At 35.8% G+C, this 22,545-nt stretch overlaps 1 protein-coding gene across 1 annotated transcript in view; it reads right to left on the reverse strand.

Moving 5' to 3' along the window:
• Window positions 1–22,545, reverse strand: part of PLPPR5 (phospholipid phosphatase related 5) — a 203,079-nt gene that overhangs the window by 37,162 nt on the left and 143,372 nt on the right. The window contains exons 4-5 of the mRNA XM_007485015.3: window positions 15,723–15,899; window positions 8,972–9,091 (exon numbers count right to left, since the gene is read on the reverse strand). Coding sequence (XP_007485077.2) covers window positions 8,972–9,091; window positions 15,723–15,899 — 297 coding nt within the window. The remainder of the gene's footprint in view (window positions 1–8,971; window positions 9,092–15,722; window positions 15,900–22,545) is intronic.

Consider the following 22,545-nt stretch of genomic DNA (forward strand, 5'->3'; position numbering starts at 1 on the left):
AACCAAAACCCTAAGATTCAGAACAATTGTCAGTCTGTAATGAAAAAGGAATTCTTTCATTGCTGGTTGCTTACAATCCTAACTTTAAAAGTGTAATAAAAATTTTTAAAAAAGCAACTTGCATTAACATAGGTCATACATGACTGGCTTGTCCTTAATAGGTACTAAAGAATGATTCACTGGACTGCATTAAGGTGTTGTGGGGTCAACACTGGAGTCAGAAGACCTGATTTCAAATCTAAGCCTCTGATTTCTCCTTCCTTAATAATATAATACCAACATCAGAGTGAACACTAATGGCAGTGGTACAATGGCCACTGTCACACCTAACTTCAGGAATTGCAGCCAACAGCCCTCTCTATCTATGTTACAGAGGGATCCAGTTATGCTAGTGCTCCATGCCCACAAGGTCCCTGTGTGCAGAAGCCACATCACCTTCATTTACACACTTTTCATTATTTGATGTGTAGAGTTCAGAGAGCAAGAAAGTCCAAGAAAAAGCAAGTAATTGTTTTTGATGAAGTAGTTGGCCAGAATTCAAGTGACCTCTGGGAGCTGGGGGTTGTCTGTCACCTTATCGTTTGCCATTTGAGTTATTAAATTACTTATAGTTCTGTTCAAATGGCTGCCTCCATGACGGTGATGCTGGCCTCTTTGTTCTGTACAAACGACCCCTTGAATTTTCCCTGGCTGTCCCTCAAACCTACAATTCTCTTCCTCCTCTCCTCTCACACTCTTGGCTTTCTTCCCATTTTAACTAAAATCTCAGGTTCTACCTTTTCTTAATTCCTTTTCATTTTGTATCTACTCTCTATTTATTATCTCCATTTTATTCTGTACATGTCTTGTTTGCACCTAGTTTTTTGCATGTCATCTCATTCATTAGATTGTCAATTCCTTGAGAAAAGGAACTACTTATTAATTTTTCTTTTTCCCCATTTCTTTGTATCTCCAGAATCTGCCACACTTTTTGGTATGAAACATTTGCTTGATCAATGCTTGACTTGATTCTAGAATATTGTCAGATAAACAATGGATTGCAATGAATTGGATAAGGATAAAGTCTGAAGGTATGACTAAATTTTTGGAGTGAGGAAACATAAGCAGATGAGTACCAATGAGAATTAGAAAAAACAGTCCAGCACAATGCATAGAATTTCTGTTATGGTTATTTACTGCTTAATCACAGAATCGGCTTATTAACTCAGAGTCATTTTTTTGTTGTTTTTTTTTTCCTGGACATGTAAAATTTAAGGCAGGATTTACTTTGGATCTGATTCAATTATATGACTACAACTGGATATAAAGTGAAAAAGACAGGCAAACAATCATTATTTTTTCTTGGTCTACTGGTTTTGACAGATTTTCTTTGATTTTTTTTTGTTTTCATTTTTATTCCAAGTCTAATTGTTTGAATTGACAGAATTAATAGTTACTAAAATTATCATCATTGTTTCAGTGGCCAGAGTTAAACATAATCATAAAGACAGACTTAACATAATCTAGGCATAGAATTTATATTTATCAAGTAAATTTCTATAAAAATAAATCTGTGATATTTAGTGGTTATAAATATACATTTGGCATGTTTTCATGGATAGCTGTTGGACAATCTCCTTCATGGCAGGTGCTGTAACATTCAAATTTCACCATGATTTCATATAAACCATGGATTTACCATATAAAACATAGTAATTGGATATATGATGTATAATTAAGGTATCAATAGCTGTCACAAAACTAAAGACTGCCTGTATATTATAATTATCCTGTAATTTATAGTTTATTAAATTTTATCTTTATTATTATGGGGGACTTGATGAATGTATATGTTTGCTAAAAGAAAACCTTTGCATTTTCTGAATAAAACTGACAACTGGAAAATGATAGGCTAATGAATCATTGGCAAACCTTTTGGCATCAGTTTTGAGCTTTTACTTTTTTAGGTGGCATAATCAAAGATTTGTAGAATAATCCTTTTTCCTAGCTCTGAAGAGCAATTTGCAAGATGAGCCTAGGTAATTTCTGTCCATCAACTACCAAGATCAATGCATATGGAAAAATATATTTCCAAAACATGGAGGCTGTATATCATAATGTGGTATAATCAACAGTAAATATGCATGTAGTAAGATTACTCTGATGCAAAGAACTGAGACTAGAAAGACAAAATTGGGGGCCTTTCCCTTAAAGAACTTGTATTATAATGAGGGAGACAACATGCAATCAATTATATACGTACTAGATATATACATGTACTGCGTAAATGGGAGGTTGTCTTAAAGGGAAAGGCCCTGGCAGTGAGGGAAGAGTAGAGAAAGCCTCTCACAAAATTTGGGATTTGAACTGAATCTTGGAAGAAGCCAGGACCCACCAAAGGCTTTTATCATCTAGAAAATAAAGAGATTAGATTAAATGACCTTTAAGATTTCTTGAAACTATAGATTGAAAGTCTCATGATTCTATTTAGTTTAGTCCTTGGAGGTCTTAAGGCAAAACAGTCTTAAGATCAAAACAGTGGCATCTCATTGACTACATCATTGTATGCCGGCGAGACATCCAGGATGTAAAGATCGCCAGAGCCATGAGAGGAGCTGAATGCTGGACAGACCACCGATTGGTTAGAGCGACTCTTCAAATGTGCATTGTGCCTCGCCATCCAAAACGCGCCCAGACAGTTCACGCATTTTACAACGTGAGTCGTCTTAGAGATCCATCTTATTTGCAAACATTCCAGTCCTGCCTGGACAACAAGCTGTCTGCCAAGGGACCATTCACTGGAAGCTCAACCGAGAAATGGAACCAGTTCAGAGACGCAGTGAAGGAAACATCAAAGGAAGTCCTAGGCCCAAAACAATGCAACCACCAGGACTGGTTCGACTAGAACAACACTGCTATTGAAGACCTATTGAGCAAGAAGAACAAAGCCTTTATGGAGTGGCAAAATAACCCAAACTCTGCTCCTAAAAAGGACAAATTCAAATCTCTCCAAGCCACGGCGCAGCATGAGATCAGGAAGATGCAAGACCTATGGTGGGAAAAAAACTCAGAAGAAATCCAGAGGTTTGCTGATACGAAAAACTACAAACAATTTTTCAGTGCCCTCAAGACTGTCTATGGGCCATTAAAACCCACCACCACTCCCTTGCTATCCTCTGACGGTGACACTCTCATAAAAGATAAAAAAGGAATCAGCAACAGGTGGAAAGAACACTTCAGTCAGCTTCTCAACCGACCCTCTTCTGTCGACCAAAGATCCCTTGACCAGATCCCCCAAAACCACTCCATTGAACAACTTGAAGTCCCTCCTTCAATAGAGGAAGTCCAAAAAGCCATTAAACAAATGAGTGCAGGCAAGGCACCCGGTAAAGACGGGATCCCAACCGAGGTGTACAAGGCCTTAAATGGAAAGGTGCTCCAGGCATTCCACATAGTGCTGACCAGCATATGGGAAGAGGAAGACATGCCCCCAGAACTGAGAGATGCCTCCATCATAGCCCTATACAAGAACAAAGGCTCACGAGCAGCCTGTGACAACTACAGAGGCATCTCACTACTCTCCACTGCCGGAAAGATCCTCACCCGTGTTATATTCAACAGACTCCTGTCATCTGTTTCAGAGCAGAACCTGCCTGAATCACAATGTGGCTTCTGACCAGATCGCAGCACCATCGACATGGTCTTCACGGTGAGGCAAATGCAGGAAAAATGCCTTGAGCAGAACCTGAGTCTCTACATTGTCTTCATAGACCTGACAAAGGCGTTCGACACTGAACAGGGATGCATTGTGGGTGATCCTCAGCAAGCTCGGTTGCCCAGCAAAATTCATCAAACTGATCCAGCTCTTTCATGTCGACATGACAGGGGAAGTCCTATCTGGTGGAGAGACTTCCGATCGCTTCAACATCTCCAGTGGCGTGAAAAAAGGCTGTGTCCTCGCTCCGGTACTATTCAACCTATTTTTCAACCAAGTATTACGACATGCTGTGATGGATCTAGACCTGGGCGTCTATATCAAATACCAACTGGATGGCTCACTATTTGACCTTCGCCGCCTGACTGCAATAACAAAGACAACAGAGAGACTCATCCTGGAAACTCTCCTCGCAGATGACTGTGCTCTCATGGCCCACCAAGAAAATCATCTCCAAACCATTGTGGACAGGTTCTCCACCACAACAAAACTGTTTGGCCTGACTATCAGCCTCAGCAAAACAGAGGTGCTGTTCCAACCTGCACCAGGGAGGCCAACGAACCAGGCGTGCATTATAATCGACAGCGCGCATCTTTCTAATGTCAACACTTTCAAGTACCTGGGCAGCACCATCGCCAACGACGGGTCCCTAGACCACGAGATCAATGCCAGGATCCAAAAGGCCAGCCAGGCACTCGGGTAGCTGCACTGCAAAGTCCTCCAACATAGCGGTGTAAGCACTGCGACGAAGCTCAAAGTGCACAACACAGTGGTCCTCAGCTCGCTCCTGTATGGTTGTGAGACATGGACACTGTACCGGAAGCACACGAAACAGCTGGAGCAATTCCACCAACGCTCTCTCCAGTCAATCATGAGGATCCGATGGCAGGACCGAATCACCAATCAGGAAGTCCTCGACAGAGCCAACTCCACCAGCATCGAAGTCCTGGTCCTCCAAACCAGCTACGATGGTCTGGACACGTCATCCGCATGGACCCACAGCGAATACCAAGACAGGTATTCTATGGTGAACTGTCAGCTGGACTCAGGAAACAAGGCCGACCAAAGAAAAGATTCAAGGATCAGCTAAAGTCCAACTTGAAGTGGGCTGGCATTACACCAAAGCAACTAGAACTCGATGCCTCTGTCAGAAGCAGCTGGCGAACCCACATTAACCATGTCGCCATCACCTTTGAAGATGAGCGACGTCGACGTCTTGCCGCTGCGCGTGAACGCCGACACCAGGCCACAACTGCACCTCCCGTAACAACTGGCGTCCCATGCCCCATGTGCCACACACTGTGCTCCTCAGCCTTTGGACTCCAAAGCCACATGAGGGTACACCGTAGATGAAACTGCACAAAGACAATAGTCATTCTCGATCACCGAGAGACTACCACTACTCTGTTTTCTTTGTTTTACAGACACAGCAAATAAGGTCCTGGAAGGCAACATGGCTTTCATAAAGCAGCACAGGTAGCAGAAGTGCATTTCAGATCAGTTCTCTTACTCCAAATCCATCACAAATAATTCATGAATTATAAGTTTTTCCTCTCCTAGCTACCAGAATCAAAATGAAGAGTAGCCATTTGAACTCAACCAGAAATTAATAAAAATAAGGAAGAAGAAATTGATCTCTGAACATAGTAGGTACATAGTTACTTTTTGGTGAATGAAAACTGAATGAGTAAATGAGTTGAAGAATATAAAGTATTCTAAATATCATGTAACAACTTAAAAAAACTATAAACATCTATCATAAAATCTGTGCTCTAATACTCTATTTTGGCATTGAAATGATTCTGGGTTCTCTGAGTTGATGCCAGTGTTGTACAAGCTCTTATAAAGTCTATATAAAGTTGTATAAAATCTAACTAACTAAGCTAAGAAATCTTTAAATATGGTCATAGGATCACAGATCAAGAACTGGAAAGCAACATAAAATCATGAAGGCCAACACTATCATTTTTTGATGGGAAAAATAAGATTCAGCTAGTCTTGTTTGCTTAGCTAGTAGTATCTGAGGGAAGATTTAGCCTGAAGTCTTCTTGACTTTGAGTCCAATGTGCTGTCCTATTGCTAAAATTATATGTAATATCTAAGGTCCAGACTAATTGAATATAAAAAGGCTCTCTCCCGACACATTATCCATTGGTTGATGGATCCTACGCTTATAGAGACTCCCCCCAATAACTTAAAAAAATCATTACCTTAGATTCTTTGTGCCCCCTTCTACTTTGCCAATGACATTGGTGGGTTAACAAAAGAAATCAGAGGAGGTTAAGAGTCAAATAATTTTGAGACCATTTATTAACATTACTTTTGCTGACCATAAATGTGAAATATTTCCTAATGTCTAATGATGACATATTGTTAAAGGAATTAAACAACATTCCTATTGATATCTTTGTTATGAATGAAACCAGAGAGTTTAGGAAGTTCCCAGTGAATAGGATTGATCATATATTCTCCTTTAAGTGGTTAAGAAGGGAAATGCTAGAGTTGATTTTGTTTTGTGCCCAACAATAACAAAAAACATTTAGTTATTGTTGACTTTTGAATCTCACGATGTACATATCATACAAATAGTTAAAGTTTATATGCCAACATCTCTTGCAGAGCATGACGATATAGAGGAATTCCACAAAATTCTCCTAACCAATACAGTCTTACATTCTGATACTTTGATGACCATAAACAGAGAGACATGGAAATAAAAAGCAATGGTGATTATAAATACCAAAGACATATAACAATAAACAATGATGGTGACTATAAATGTCAGAAGGAGATGGAAACAGAAGGAAATAGTGATTGCAAATGCAGGGTCATTTGTAAAACATTAAGGAGGAACATGAAAGATTCCAATCAGTCTTATCTCACAAAATAGCAAAAATCAATGAACAGAAAAATGAGACTATAGAAAACTTGGCATGAGACATGACTAAGGCAGATCATCTCATGGGCATTTAAAAATGAAACCAAATAGAAGAGAGATTGACTAGATATTTCATTTCTTTCCAGTATCCTCATCAATTATGATAGTGGATCTGGGTACCACATGCTTATGTGAGAAAGTAGAAATGATACTAACAAAATCATATTAGGCTGGGCCAATCGGATAAATATAGAAGAAATCCATGCTGGAAGTGAGAACATTTTAAAGACATTAAAGCTCAACTTTCAATATATCTCAAAGGGGGATTTTAAAAATCATTAGTAAAAATAAGGGATGACATAACTAGACCTAGTTTGTAATTGTGTTTGTGGAATATTAAGAGTCAGAGGAAGGTCTCTGGCACATGATCCATACTTGTAGGACAGGAATGAGATTGTGGATCCATTAAAATATCAATGTATAAATAAATTCATTTTTATGAAGTCATCATTGTCAACAATTGACATTTTTGGAGTCAAAGAAGAAGCTTTGACTTTGATTGAGGCTTTCTCTCACAATGTTAGCTACAGGCTATTGCGATTTTGCCAGGGTAGGTTTTGTATTATGTAGTCATGCAAAAAGTTGCATGTGAGAATAAAAGGCTTCAATCATCACGGTTGCCCTATTTTCATGAAAAGTGTTTTTTAAACTCTTTCTCCAATATGTGATTATCCTGTGAATAAACAAGGAACAATTTTCTGGGTAACAAAATATGTGATATTCACTTCAGAAAACTGTTTCAGGAGGAACACAGTAGTTTTAGAACAAAAATCATTTTCCATATCTGACTATTTTTACTGAAATACTGCAATGAAATTTCCCTCTTGTTTTTATTTCCCACTTGTAATGAATGCTTGTTAAAATTTTTAAATTTGAGTTTTATTATCATAGAATATTCTAGAATGTAAATGCATGTACATCTACAAATTTATTCTTTTTTAAAAATCCTTACCTTCTGTCTGGGAATCAATACTGTGTATTGCTTCCAAGGCAGAAGATGGGTAAGAGCTAGGCAATGGGGGTTAAGAGACTTGCCCAGGGTCACACAGCTGGGAAGTGCCTGAGGCCAGATTTGAACCAAGGACCTCCTGTCTCTAGGCCTGGCTCTCAATCCACTGAGCTACCCAGCTGCCCACCAAATTTTTCTTGAAATAAGAAAGATCATTAAACATTTACAAGATATTCAGGACAAGGTAACCTGATGCATCATTTAAATTAAAAATAAAAACTGAAACAAAACAATTTGGCTCTTGTTTATTAAGTACTTTACTCTAATTATTTAATATGATACCAGATATTTTCTTAGAACTTCAAATTTGATGTTTTTGTTGGCCCAGTAATAAAAGGCCTCCATTATTTGGCTTAAACCTATCTTCTCTACATTTTCCTTAAAAAAATACAAAAAAACTCCCTTACTTTCCTTCTTAGAGTTAATAGTGGTTTTCAAAGGCAGAAGAGGGCTGAGGGTTAGACAAGGGGGTTAAGTGACTTGCTCAGGGTCACACAGCTAGAAAGTGTTTGAGGCCAGATTTTAACCCAGGACCTCCTGTCTCTAAGCCTGGCTCTCAGTCCACTGAGCCACCTACTTCTATTCTTTACAAGATTCAAACATATTGCTCAAACACTTCCCAGATTTAATACTTCATTGTTTTGCTCTTACCATTCCTTCCCTTTTCACCATCTGAAACCCTCTCCTCATGTTTAAATTCTTTAAAAACTCAGCTCAAATGCCACAGCAAACAAAAAGGATTACCTAATCACACCCCATGTTAGAAAAATCACTCTATATTTTGAATTATGATAGCACACTTGGGATAATTCTTCATATAACTTCAAACAAACCTCCTCATGTTATACTTGTATATGTGTGTGCATATCCTTAGATTATGAATTCTTTTACAATGGGTTTTGCTCATTTCATGAGCTTTATAAGCATCAAGTACATAGTGAGCATTCAATTAATAGTGTTCAATGGATAATCATTTCAGGAAGATGTCTCTAAATCTTTACTTCTCTGTAAGATTAACCAGAAGATATTTCTTATTTTGAAAGTGTCAAAGGCCAATTATCCCCCCCCCCATACTGGTACTTATGTTTCTGCCTGCAAAATGAAGAACTCTCAACAGAGAGTATTTTCCAGGCATCTCTCTGAGTCCAGGACCTTATTTAATCTTAAATTAGATTAAATTCTACCCAGAGTTTGTGTCAGTAAACTAGTGGTGAAATGAGCAGACTCTCCAGATAAACTAAACCCAGGAGTAACTAACTGTTCATTCTCCCCAGATAACAATTGCGGCTTAGAATGTAAGTGACGAATGAATCACTTGGACAGATTTTACCTTTTCTAGGGGACTTTCTACTCGAGGAATGCTGATCATTGGCATTTGTGCCTGATTGTCCATGTGTATGTGTTCATTTTCTGGTTGTCTTCCTTTGAAATTGTTTACCACACATACGACCTAGAAAGTTACAGAAAAAAATTACCATTAAATCACATCCAAAGCGATCACTTCCTGTGATAACTCTATGGCTAATAGGTTGGCAATTCTAATTATGAGAACAGCATATTCAACTGCTTTCCAAAGATTGCATAGGAGCAAGTTTAAAGTCACATTTGTCCTTTTTTAATATGTCTAGTAGACTTTAATTATACATAAAATATAATTACATACAAGTATTACATAATTCAGGAAATACAGCTCACCACTTGCTCTACCATTATGTTAATGATGACTTTGCTTCTCAACATTTCTCATTAAATATGGATGGTCAAAGGATTGCTGATGCCCTGGTCAATTCAAGAACCTCATAATCATATGTAAATAATGGTCCACTGTCCTTTCTTCATACAGCTCACAAATGAAATGGGATTCATTTTACTTTTCTCTAAGAGCATCACATTCACCCTAAATCATTTACAACTGACACCCTCCACAAACTCGGTAATTTCACCTTTAATAAAGACGTTTATCGTCCGTTTGTAAATTCCTTTTACATACCTGTCATTTTCACAACAGTTCACCTAGATTACTGTTTAAACTGGAGATGCTACAAGAGAAATTGATCTTGGTACTAATTGCAAATGTTGGCTTGGTTTCAAATTCATTCAAGAATACTTGTGGTCATAGAATTTAATTTCAATGACATGACCAATATACTTGCTAATGTTGGCTTGTGGCAATTAACATATAATATATTGTCTATTTCTCTCCACATTTGTTATGTTATTTTAAAATGATTATTTCATTATGCTCTGCAGTGAAACAGGAAAAGGTTCAACTATGTACAGTTAGAATACAGCAATCCTTTTTCATAAATGTTTAATGTATAATTAGAAATTTAAATCACAAAATTTCCAAAGTCCTACTGAGAAGCCTTTTATTTAAGAAGGCTTACCACCAACATTTCTCCAAAGGCCAATTAGATTGTTGGTTCCTCTCCAGTTTATAAACAAAATTACTTTGTATAATAATAAAACCATACTTTGGAGTGTTAATATCTTAGAAAAATATCCTACCATATTATACATTTATTGACATAGAAATTTCCAGCAAGGATGTTTAATCTATTCCAATTTCATATATAGTATATATCACTGAAATTACTGCATATATATACATACATATTTATTTGCATAGATATACATATATGTGTGTATATGTATACACACATCCCCTATAGAGTCTTACGATTAAAATGTTTTTTGTTATTAAAACAAGTTTTGTATCTTAAAGCTGTCTTAAATCTTAAATACAAAAACCACAAAACATAGCTTTGAATCTGTCCCATTTAAAAAAGAATGACTATGGAACAATATTTCTGATCATACTCTGGCTCCCATCTGCTTTTCTATTTATTTCATATTATTCATTTTCTCAAACTATGTGTTTCAGCCAACTAGGCAGAACTGTCTCTCCTCCTAGCTAAATGTGCCATCATTTCCTCCGTCTGAGCCTTTACATTTCTTGTATGCCATGCCCTGAATGTGTTCCTGCTCTCTGATAGTATTGGCAACCCCCAAATTTGTTCTAGATTCAATTCAAATGCCAGCACATTTGTAATGCCTTTCCAAACTCCATCCTTAAACCCAGTTGTTAATGCTATCTATCTTCCTGTTGAAATCACAATATATTTATTTTTCTGTGTTTACATTTATCCCCTGCAGACAATATAAGATCCTGGAGGGCAGGTGTTATGGAACATAAGAGTTGCTTGAAGGTAGGGAATGTTTCCCTTTGGGGGAGGTATATCTTTGTAATCACAATACCTTATACTGTTTGGCATATAATAGAAGTTTAGTAAATATCCAATTGGATTTAATCTAAATGTTCATTAAAACAGGAAGTCAAGTGACATAGTGGAGGGAGTTCTGTTCCTGAAGTAAACAAGTCCTGAGAAAAGATCCTGCCCTTGACATGGACTAGCTTGTGACCCCGGGTAAGTCATTTAACCTCTATTTGTCAGTTTCCTCAACTGTAAAATGGGTATAATAATAGCACCTACCTCCCAGGGTTGTTGTGAGGATCAAATGAGATAATATTTGTAAAGCCTCTAGCACAGTGCCAGGCACAAGTAGGTGTTTAATAAATGCTTGTTTCCTTCCTAATTCCACTGAAAAGTCAAAGTGGTATAGCAGAAAAGACCATTAGATTAGGAGTCAGAAGAAGAGGCTGAAAATATTGCTTTGGTACCTAGTTTCCTCATTTGTAAACTGGGAGGTTCAGACGATATGATTTCTAAAATCCCTCCAATATCTTAAATAATGTGACCTTATCAATGACAGTTCCTTGAGGGTAATTAACATATTTATTCATCATATCTTCTGCACATAACATATAATACTGAATATATGCACAGTACCTTGCACATAACTATTTGTTTAATTCAATCAAATTCCCTCTAGGTCAAAAGATTCTAGAGACTTCAGAATGCTATTTTGTCACATAAAGTTCTTTTTTCTCCTGAATATTTCCATTTAGTTGTTCCCAGAAAGCAAATTTCCTTTTTCCAGAAAAACTTCAATGTTTCCTCAGGTTCATCCCTCCCTGTCTGAAACCAAATGGCATTTAATTTTAAAGTCATCCAATGCACTTACCATGTCCTATTATCCATTATAGCTATCTGTGCTTGTGTTTTATCATACTTTTAGAATATAATTTCCATGAGGGAATAGACTCTAACTTTTATATTTACCTCATGCACTGTGAGCAAGAGTACATATTTGAAAGTTGGGACTATTATTATCACTGAAGGAGAGCACAGAGAATGTTGGGTCAGTTGCCAGAGGACCCAAGTTCAAATCTTGGTTATTCACTTTATTGCACTAGACATTAGGGGGGCAGAGAAAAATAAAAGATGTGGTCCCTTCTCTAAGAGAAAATATAATTGGCTGCATCTAGAAAGACAGAATAGATGAAATAACATTCAAGACAGTTTATAATTATATGGGAAAGTATGCAGGTCAGAATTACTAGAGAGATGAAAGAGGGCTGGAATATTCAGGGGAAAAGCTTCCTAAAGAAGAAGGATCATAACTAGAAACACATTCACAGGATATCTAATCCAATCCCTCACTCCCTTTCCCATCTGAGTAAACTGAGGCTGAGAGAGACTACAGGACTTGCCCAAAGTTATATAGATAGCAAGTTACAGAGCCAGGATTTGGAATTAGGCTGTCTGGCCTCAAAACCAAGTAGTCTTTTCATAGTATCAGTTTACCTTGAAGAGACATGAGCAGAGCCTTGTCTAGCTAGGCTAAATAAAGAATGAAAAATGCTTCTGAAAAGGAAAAAAATGTGGACACAGGAATAAAGATGAAAATGAATGTTGTCTTCTTATGAAGAACACAATCAAGAGCTGAGTGAAGATTGCAGACTTAATGAGTGACAGGAAATTAGCTTGAAAAATTAGGGTGGGACCATATTAGAGCCAACACTAAATTTAAATGAATTGACACTGTATGCATTAGGGGGCCACTGAGAGTTCTGGAGAGGGCAAGGAAAGCCACCTACTGAAAAGTCATGAAGTAAACCTTGAGTTCAGTTGAGAGGCTTTTGAAATCATAGGCAAACATAGACCAAAGTATGGCGGCACATCCTTGAGTAACAAGCCTATTGACCCATAAAAGAACCATTGGAAATGTTTCTCTAAGTGTGCCACTACACACAACTCACACTATGCTTGCCTATGAAGGCAATTACATTGATGTTAGAATCATTGCTTTAGAGGGATCCATATTGACTGTTTAGCTTAACCCACTCATTTTACATACAAAAAAGGCTGATGTCCATAGAGAATTAAAATGATTTGCCCAAAGGTCACACAGCTACTAAATGGTAGATCTAGGATTTGAACTCACTTCTGCTGACTTCAAATCTGGCATACTTTCTATTGTATTGTGCTACTTTATAGTGTAGATGAGGGAATGGAGATGAAATCATGAACATGAGAAGCATTTTGTGCAGAAAATATAGACATTGGAGGCTGACTCATTATATAGAAATAAAGAAATAAATAGGGTGAGCTAAAAATGACTCAGTACTTTTGAACCTGGGTAATTTGAAGAGAGTCAATGCCACTGGCTGAGAGACATGGTGATTAAGTACAAATTAAAGCTAATTTTGTTTGGGAAGTGTTTAAGAATTTCAGATAACTTCTGAGAGTATTGGAAACAGTTTAGATTGAGAAAACAGAGTTGAAATCATTGCTCTAGAGATAAAACATTTAGTGGTAGTCAATGGAAGCAGATGGGTTCCACTTTGAGAAATACTTAAAATATCAAAAATTCATAGCTATCAAAAAAGTTATCTGGAAGAAAACATTTGTGATACAAAAGCTTTCACTCCTGGACTTTTAAAAATATTAAGAACCACAGTGAATTTTAAGTATTTGTTTACAAGAAGCCTCCAATGTACTGTACTGCTTGTGCCATATGGATGCTCCAGGAGGCAGGCTGAAGATACAAGCTTTCTTCTGTCTTTGAAATTATTTTTGAAAATCATTTTATAGGATCATAGATATATTAGAGCTAGATTGGACACTAGAAGTCATCTAATCCAACCTCTTCATTTTGTAGATGAGTAAACTGAGGCCCAGAAGAGATAGGCATGACTTATGGAGGAAGTAGCAGTTTACCTAAACTAGTTGGCTAGTAGGCATAATGGATAGAATCTTGAATCTGAGGTTAGTGAGAACTGAGCTCAAAGTGACTTTGGGCACTTGCTAGCTGGTGGACAAGTCCTTTCAACTCTGTCTGCCTTGGTTTCCTCATCTGTAAATTACATTGATTACAAAGGGTTATTGTGAGCATAAAATGTGATAGAATTGGAAAAGCACTTTGCAAATATTAATGTGCCATATAAGTGCTAATAAGAAATACCAGATGTTTTTTTACTGTTGGCTTTTTCTCCTTAACTTTTTTATTTTTTTATTTTTTAATTCATGTTACCTATTTCATATTATTCTCCTTCACTTACACTTCATTCCAATACAGTTGGTTAACTAGTTACTGTCAGTAGAGCATTTCATTCCCTTCCCTATAAGTACCTTTCACTGACAGTCTTCTCATTCTGGAATGTTCTCTCTGCCTAATTTCTACCTTGTAATTCTCCCTATTTATTCATGTGAAATGAATTTCTCCTGAAAAGTTTCATTATTTGCTACAACAAAATGAATTGCCCTTTCCATGCAACCTCCCTTGATTTTTCAGGTTCATTATAACCCTTTTAAAAATAAATCAAATAGCATTTTGTTTGGCGACCCTATATCCATGGCACTTCTCATTCAAAACAGCTCATTGACCTCTTTTTACAGAAATAATTTTCATATCCCTCCAATTATTAGCACTCTACTCAGTAATTTACTTTCTATTATATTATATCACATTTGCATTTATTTATCTATATTATTCCAGTAGAGCATAAATTTGATGATGGTGATGATTCATTAATAATCATACATAATGATTATATAGTGTATTAAGGTTTGCAAAGTGTACTCTTGCAACCTGCTGAGATAGATATTATTTTTCCTGTTATACAGACTGGAAACTGAGGTAGGCAGAGGTTAAATGACTTAGGTAGGGCTCATAACTATTAAAAGTCTGAAGCAGGATTTGAAACCAGGACTTCCTTCTTCCAAGTCCCGTATTCTATCCACTGTTCCTGCTAGCTTCCTCTTAATAATCTACTTTTGTTTTTGTATCATCAGGGACTAGTACAGAGTAGTACATGTAAAAGGCTCTTCATGAATGGTTGTTGACTTGAAATAAATTTTATCATATCAAAGATCCATGAGCTGAAAATAAAATAAAATTTAAATTTAAAAATAACAATAATAGCAATTCACATTTGTATAATGCTTTGTACTTTGTGAAGTACTTTCCTCACAATATCCCCAGGAGTTAGGTTATATAAGTATTATTATCTTATAATTTTGCCTCTGAAGAAACAAGTCCAAAGAGATTAATCAACATGGCCAAAGTTACAAAGCTAATAAAATGGAAGAGCCGGTACTTGAATGTAGGCCACGTGTCTCTAGGTACAGCATTCTGTCCATTACAACCAGGATGCCTTGCACCTATAGAAGAATAATGTTGGTTTAGATTTCATGAATTCCCAGGTATATCCAATTTTCAAGGATTATGAAACCATGAATTAATTTTATATAGAAATTGAGTTTAGGGAAACATATTCAAAATTATATGATTAGGGCATCTGGGTGGTTCAGTGGATAGAGAGCCAAGCCTAGAGACAGGAGGTGCTGGGTTCAAATCTGACCTCAGACATTTCATAGCTGTGTGACACTGGGCAAGCCACTTAACCACCACTGCCTCACTCTTATTGCTTTTCTGCCTTGGAACCAATACACAGTATTGATTCTAAGTCAGAAGGCAAGTTTTTTAAATTAAAAATGGAGTTTATTATGAATGAAGATATCAGAAAGAATGAGAGAAAAAACTATACAGATCCCATAATATATTAATTTCTACATACAACAATGAGAATTCGTATTAACAAACTCATTTTCTCAAAACTATTAGGCAAGTTCACTATCAATGCAATTCTGTCAAAGTCAGCCCCAAGTACTTACCAAAAATACTGCTATAGATATTCCAACAAGAAACCCTGCTATTACATCTGACCAGTGATTTCGATATTCTGCTACTCTGTTGAGTCCAGTAAGAAAAGCCAAACACATTAAGCCCAAGCATAGAACTGGTTTAGCAAGTCTTGTTCCTTTGGCTTTTATTGTGTTGGTAATGTACATCTGAAATAACAAATGGGAAAGGACAAGATAGTAAGCAGTTTATATGCCAGTTTAATATATTCAGCTCAAAAAATTAAGTCAGAGATAGAAAGGATATCAGAGATCATCTCCTTCAGTTCTGCCATTTTACAGATGAGAGAACTGAGGCATGGAAAATTTATTGGTTGATGAACATCAAGAAAGAAATTATACAGCCAGGATCTGAACTAAGGTCCTTGGACTCTGGATCCAGTCATCTTTCGATTTTACTACATTGCTTCTCATATATGTTCTAAGAGAAATCTATGAGTATAGCACATCAATATGTCGATAAAGACTGATTAATATCAGAAAATTAAGCTTATTGTTATTTTGAATAAAATCAATTAAAACATAGTTGAAAGAATAGGAATCTTTTAATTTTACTTACAGATTTTTTTAACCTAAGATTGTTAATTACAAAGCCACAACCCTTCCAATATTTATAGTCAACTATTATATATATATATATATATATATATATATATATATGCCTCCAACACCTCAGTTCACAGCCTCACGTTCTTCAATTGATCCTCACATGGCATGAAATGTAACATTATGAATCTGTAAGAAATTAGGACAACCTGGGTTCAAATCTGACTTCAGTTACTTCCTAACTGTGTTACCCTGGGCAAGGCACCTAATTCCAATTGCCTAGACCTTACTGCTCTCCTATATTAGAATTGATTCTCAGTATTACTTCTAGGAAAAAAGGTAAACATTTCAAAATGAAAGAAAAAATGCATGTATAGAAAGGCAAATGGTATTGAACATATTGGATAACAGTGGTGGCAGAATAATACATTAAAAATACACTGTCTCGAAGAGGGAATACAGACACATCAGAAACATTTAGGAAAAAAAAATGGTAAGTAGAAAGATTAATCATATTAATTTTTTTGAAAATTTTATTTAATTAGTCAATTTAGAACATTTTCCCTTGGTTACAAGAATCATACTCTTTCCCTCCCCAACCCCAACCTTCCTGTAGCCGACATGCAATTCCATTGGGTTTTACATGCGTTCTTGTTAAAGATCAAAACCTATTTCCATGTTGTTGATGTTTGCACTAGGGTGATCATTTAGAGTCTACATCCCCAATCATATCCCCATTGACCCATGTGACCAAGCAGTTGTTTTTCTTTGGTGTTTATACTACCACAGTTTTTCCTCTGAATGTGGATAGTGTTCTTTCTCATGAATCCCTCTGAATTGTTCTGGATCACAGCACTGTTACTAATTGAGAAGTCCATTACATTCGATTGTACCACAGTTATTCAATCTCTGCAAATATTGTTCTCCTGGTTCTTCTCCTTTCACTCTGCATCAATTTCTGGAGGTTGTTCCAGTTCACATGGAACTCCTCCAGTTCATTATTCCTTTGAGCACAATAGTATTCCTTCACCAGCATATACCACAATTTGTTCAGCCATTCCACAATTGAAGGGCATCCCCTCATTTTCCATTTTTTTTGCCACCACAAAGAGCACAGCTATGAATATTCTTATACAAGTCTTTTTCCTTATTATCTCTTTAGGGTATAAAGCCAGCAGTGCTATGGCTGGATCAAAGGGCAGACAGACTTTTTAGCACTCTTTGGGCATAGTTCCAAATTGCCTTTCAGAATGGTTGAATCAATTCACAACTCTACCAGAAATGCATTGATGTCCAAACTTTGCCACATCCCCTCCAGCATTCATTACTTTCCTTTGCTGTCATGTTAGCCAATCTGCTAGGTGTGAGGTGGTATCTCAGAGTAGTTTCAATTTGCATTTCTCTGATTATAAGAGATTTAGAACACTTTTTTCATGTGTTTATTAATGGTTTTGATTTCTTTAACTGAAAATTGCCTATTCATGTCCCTTGCCCATTTATCAGTTGTGAAATGGCTTGATTTTTTGTACAATTGATTTAGTTCTTTATAAATTTGAGTAATTAAACCTTTGTCAGAGGTTTCTGTTACGAAGATTGTTTCCCAATTTGTTGCTTCCCTTCTACTGTTGGTTTCATTGGTTTTGTTTGTACAAAATTTTTTTTAATTTAATGTAATAAAAATTATTTATTCTACATTTTTAAATTTATTCTGACTCTTGCTTGGTCTTAAAATCTTTCCTTTCCCAAAGATCTGACAAGTATAGTATTCTGTGTTCACCTAATTTACTTATAGTTTCCTTCTTTATATTCAAGTCATTCACCCATTATGTGTTTGTCTTGGTTTGGGTGTGAGATGTTGATCCAAATCCAATCTCTCCCATACTGTCTTCCAATTTTCTCAGAAGTTTTTGTCAAATAGAGGATTTTTGTCCCCAAAGCTGGGATCTTTGGGCTTATCATAAGGCTGTCTTGCTGAGGTTACTTACTCAAAACCTATTCCACTTATCCACCTTTCTGTCTCTTAGCCAGTACTATATTGTTGTGATGACCACTGCTTTATAGTATAGTTTGAGATCTGGTACTGCTAGGCCACCTTCTTTCACATTTCTTTTCATTATTTCTCTGGATATCCTTGATCATTTGTTTTTCCAAATGAACTTCATGTTTTTTTTTTCTAATTCAGTGAAAAGAGGTTTTTGGTAGTTAGATGGGTTTGGCACTAAATAAGTAAAAAAATTTGGGTAGAATTGGCATTTTTATTATATTAGCTTGTCCTATCAATGAGCAATTAATGTTTTTCCAATTATTTAAATCTAGTTTTAATTGTGTGGAAAGTGTTTTATAGATATGTTCATATAGTTCCTGTTTTTGTCTCAGCAGATAGATTCCTAAGTATTTTATATTGGCAAGGGTGATTTTAAATGGGATTTCACTTTCTAATTCTTACTGCTGAGACGTGTTGGAGATATATAGAAATACTGATGACTTATGTGGGTTTATTTTGTATCCTGCAACTTTACTAAAGTTGCTAATTATTTCCACTAGCTTTTTGATTGATTCTCTAGGATTCTTTAAGTAGACCATCATATCATCCGCAAAGAATGATAGCTTGGTCTCCTCATTGCCAATTTTAATACCTTCAATTCCTTTTTCTTCTCTAATTGCTACTGCTAGTGTTCCTAGTACAATGTTAAATAATAGAGGTGATAATGGGCATCCTTGTTTCACTCCTGATCTTATTGGGAATGCATCTAGTTTATCCCCATTGCAGATGATGTTGGCCGATGGTTTTAGATAAATACTGTTTATTATTTTTAGGAAAGGCCCTTCTATTCCTATACTTTCTAGTGTTTTCAATAGCAATGAGTGATTTTGCCAAAGACTTTTTTCTGTATCTATTGAGATAATCATGTGATTTTTGTTGGTTTGCTTGTTAACATGGTCAATTATGTGGATGGTTTTCCTGATATTGAACCGTCCTTGCATTCCTGGTATAAATCCCAATTGATCATAATGAATAGCCCTTGTGATCACTTGCTGGAGTCTTTTTTATAGTATTCTATTTAAGATTTTTGCATCTATGTACATAAGGGAGATTGGTCTATAGTTTTCTTTCTCTATTTTTGAGCTGCCTGGCTTTGGAATCAGTTCCATATTTGTGTCATAAAAGGAATTTGGTAGAACTCCTTCTTTGCTTATTCTATCAAATAGTTTGTATAGTATTGGGATTAGCTGTTCTTTGAATGTTTGATAGAATTTATTCATGAATCCATCTGGTCCTGGCATTTTTTCCTAGGGAGATCTTTGATGGCTTGTTCAATTTCTTTTTTCTGATATGGGGTTATTTAGGCATGCTATTTTTTTCTGTTAATCTAAGCAATTTATATTTTTGTAAATATTCATCCATATTACCTAGATTGCCATATTTATTGCCATATAATTGGGCATAATAGTTTTGAATTATTGTCTTAATTTCCTCTTCTTTAGAGATGAGGTTTCCCTTTTCATCTTGCATACTGTTAATCTGATTTTCTTCTTTCCTTTAATTAGATTGACCAGTACTTTGTCTATTTTATTTGTTTTTTTAATGTACCAGCTTCTAGTCTTATTTATTAATTCAATAATTCTTTGACTTTCAGTTTTATTAATTTCTCCTTCAATTTTTAAGATCTCTAATTTAGTTTTCATTTGAGGATTTTTAATTTGTTCTTTCTATTTTTTTAATTACATGCACAATTCATTGATCTCTGCCCTCCCTAATTTATTAATATATGAACTCAAGGATATAAATTTCCCCTGAGTACTGCTTTGGCTGCATCCCATAGATTTTGAAAGGATGTCTCATCATTGTCATTTTCTTCCATGAAATTATTAATTGTTTCTATGATTTGTTCTTTAGCTGATTTTATAGAATCATATTATTTAATTTGCAATAAATCTTTTATTTGCCTCTCCATATACCCTTAGTAATTATTATTTTTATTGCATCTTGATCTGAAAAGTTTGAATTTATTATTTCTGCTCTTTTTGCATTTATTTGCAATTTTTTTGCCCTAGTACATGGTCAATCTTTGTTACTGTACCATGTGCTGATGAAAAGAAAGTATATACCTTTTTGTCCCTATTTCATTTTTCTCCAAATATTTACTTACTCTAGTTTCCCTAACATTTCATTCATATAGCTCTTTCTTTTTTTATTTTTTTGGTTTGATTTATCTAAATCCAATAGAGGAAGGTTTAGGTCTCCCACTGGTATAGTTTTATTATCTATTTCCTTAGTAAGGTCCAATGGTTTCTCCCTTAAAAATGTGGACACTATACCATTTGGTTCTTATATGTTGAAGATTGATATTTCCTCATTGTCTATACTGCCTTTTATCAAGATGTAATTACCTTCCCTACCTCTTTTAAATAGATCTATTTTTACTTTGGCTTTGTCAGATATCATGATTGTGACTCCTGCCTTCTATTTCTCAGTTGATGCCCAAAAGATTTTGCTCTATCTGCTTACCTTTATCCTGTGTGTGTCTACCTTCCTCATGTGTGTTTCTTATAGACAGCATATGGTAGGATTTTGGTTTTTAATCCACTGTGCTATTTGCCTATGTTTTATGGGTGATCTCATTCCATTCACATTCAGAGTTATGATTAGCAGTTGTGCATTTCCCAACATTTTTATTTCCACTCCTAGTCCTGCTCTTTCTTCTTTCACTATTTCCTTCTATACCAGTGTTTTATTTTTAGTCACTCCTCCTATTTCCCTATATTATTTTGCTTCACTTACCCCCTCCCTTCTTATTCCTCTCTTATTTTTATTTAGGGTCTTTTTAATCTACCCCTCACACTCTCCCTCCCTTGTATTGCTTCCTTCCCTACCAGTCTGTTTGTTACCCTTCTATTTCTCTATAGGGAAAGTATCAATTCCCTGCCCCTGTTGATCTGATTGTTCTTTCCTCTTTGAGTCAATTTCAATGCATGTAAGAATTAAGTATTTCTTGTCTCCAACCTCTTTACCCTTCCAGTGTATTGGTGTTCTCCCCCATTCCAGTCATGTGCTTCTTTATGACATAAATTTACCCCATTTGCTTCTTTTCCCATTTCTCATAGTATTAACCCCATTTTTACTTCTAGTTTTATATACATATATATTAATATATACATATATATGTCTTGGCTTTTTATACTATACAGTTTGACACTCTTCGACCTATATATAGTTCTTCTAGCTACTCAGTTGATAATAACAATTTGTAAGAGTTCCTGATATCCTCTTTTCTTGTAGGAATACAAATCATTTTATCTTATTGGGTCCCTTAAAAAAAGTTTGTGTGTGTGTGTGTGTGTGTGTGTGTGCATGCATGCGTGCGTGTGTGTGTGTGTGTGTATGTATGTATGTGTGTTTCCTCTTTTCTGATTTACCTTTTGGTGATTCTCTTGAATTCTGTGTTTGGGCATCAAATTTTCTGTTCATATCTAGTCTTTTCTTTATCAATTCTTGGAAGTCTTATATTTTATTAAATGACCATACTTTCCCCTGAAAGAATATAGTCAGTTTTGCTGGGTAATTGATCCTTGGTTATAGACCCAGTTCCCTCTCAGTCTTTCCATATAGATGTAACCAGATCCCATGTTATCCTAAGTGTGGCTCAATGGTATCTTAATGACTTCTTCTTAGCAGCTTGTAATATTTTTTTCCTTGGTCTGGTAGTAGACTTTGGCTATAACATTCCTGGGTGTTGTCAATTGAGGATTAATACAGGAGGCGATCTGTGTATTCTTTCAATCTCTAATTTTCCCTCTTGCTCTAGAATGGTGGGGCAGTTTTCTTGAATAATTTCCTGTAGAATGATGTCCAAGCTTTTTCTTTTGTAATAATCTTCTGGTAATCATATGATTCTTAAGTTTTCTCTCCTGGACCTGTTTTCTAGATCTTCTGTTTTGTGGATGAGGTATTTCATATTTTCCTCAATTTTTTTTCATTCTTTTGATTTTGTTTTGTAGTTTCCTCCTGCCTTGTGAAGTCATTTGCTTCTAATTGTTGGATTCTAGTTTTTAAAGACAGAATTTCACTCCTAGCTTTTTTGCCATCTCTCTCCTTCTGATCTTTCATCTCTTTTGCCTCATTTTCAAGCTGGCTAATTTTGGCTTTCAAGACACTGTTTTCTGTTTCCAGGTTACTTATTTTGCTTTTTATGTTTTTTCCCAGTTGTCTTCAGCCTCTCTTAATTGTTTTTTTAATTGTATTTTGAGT

Source organism: Monodelphis domestica, chromosome 2 (genome assembly GCF_027887165.1).
Source record: "Monodelphis domestica isolate mMonDom1 chromosome 2, mMonDom1.pri, whole genome shotgun sequence".
Taxonomy (NCBI): Eukaryota; Metazoa; Chordata; class Mammalia; order Didelphimorphia; family Didelphidae; genus Monodelphis; species Monodelphis domestica.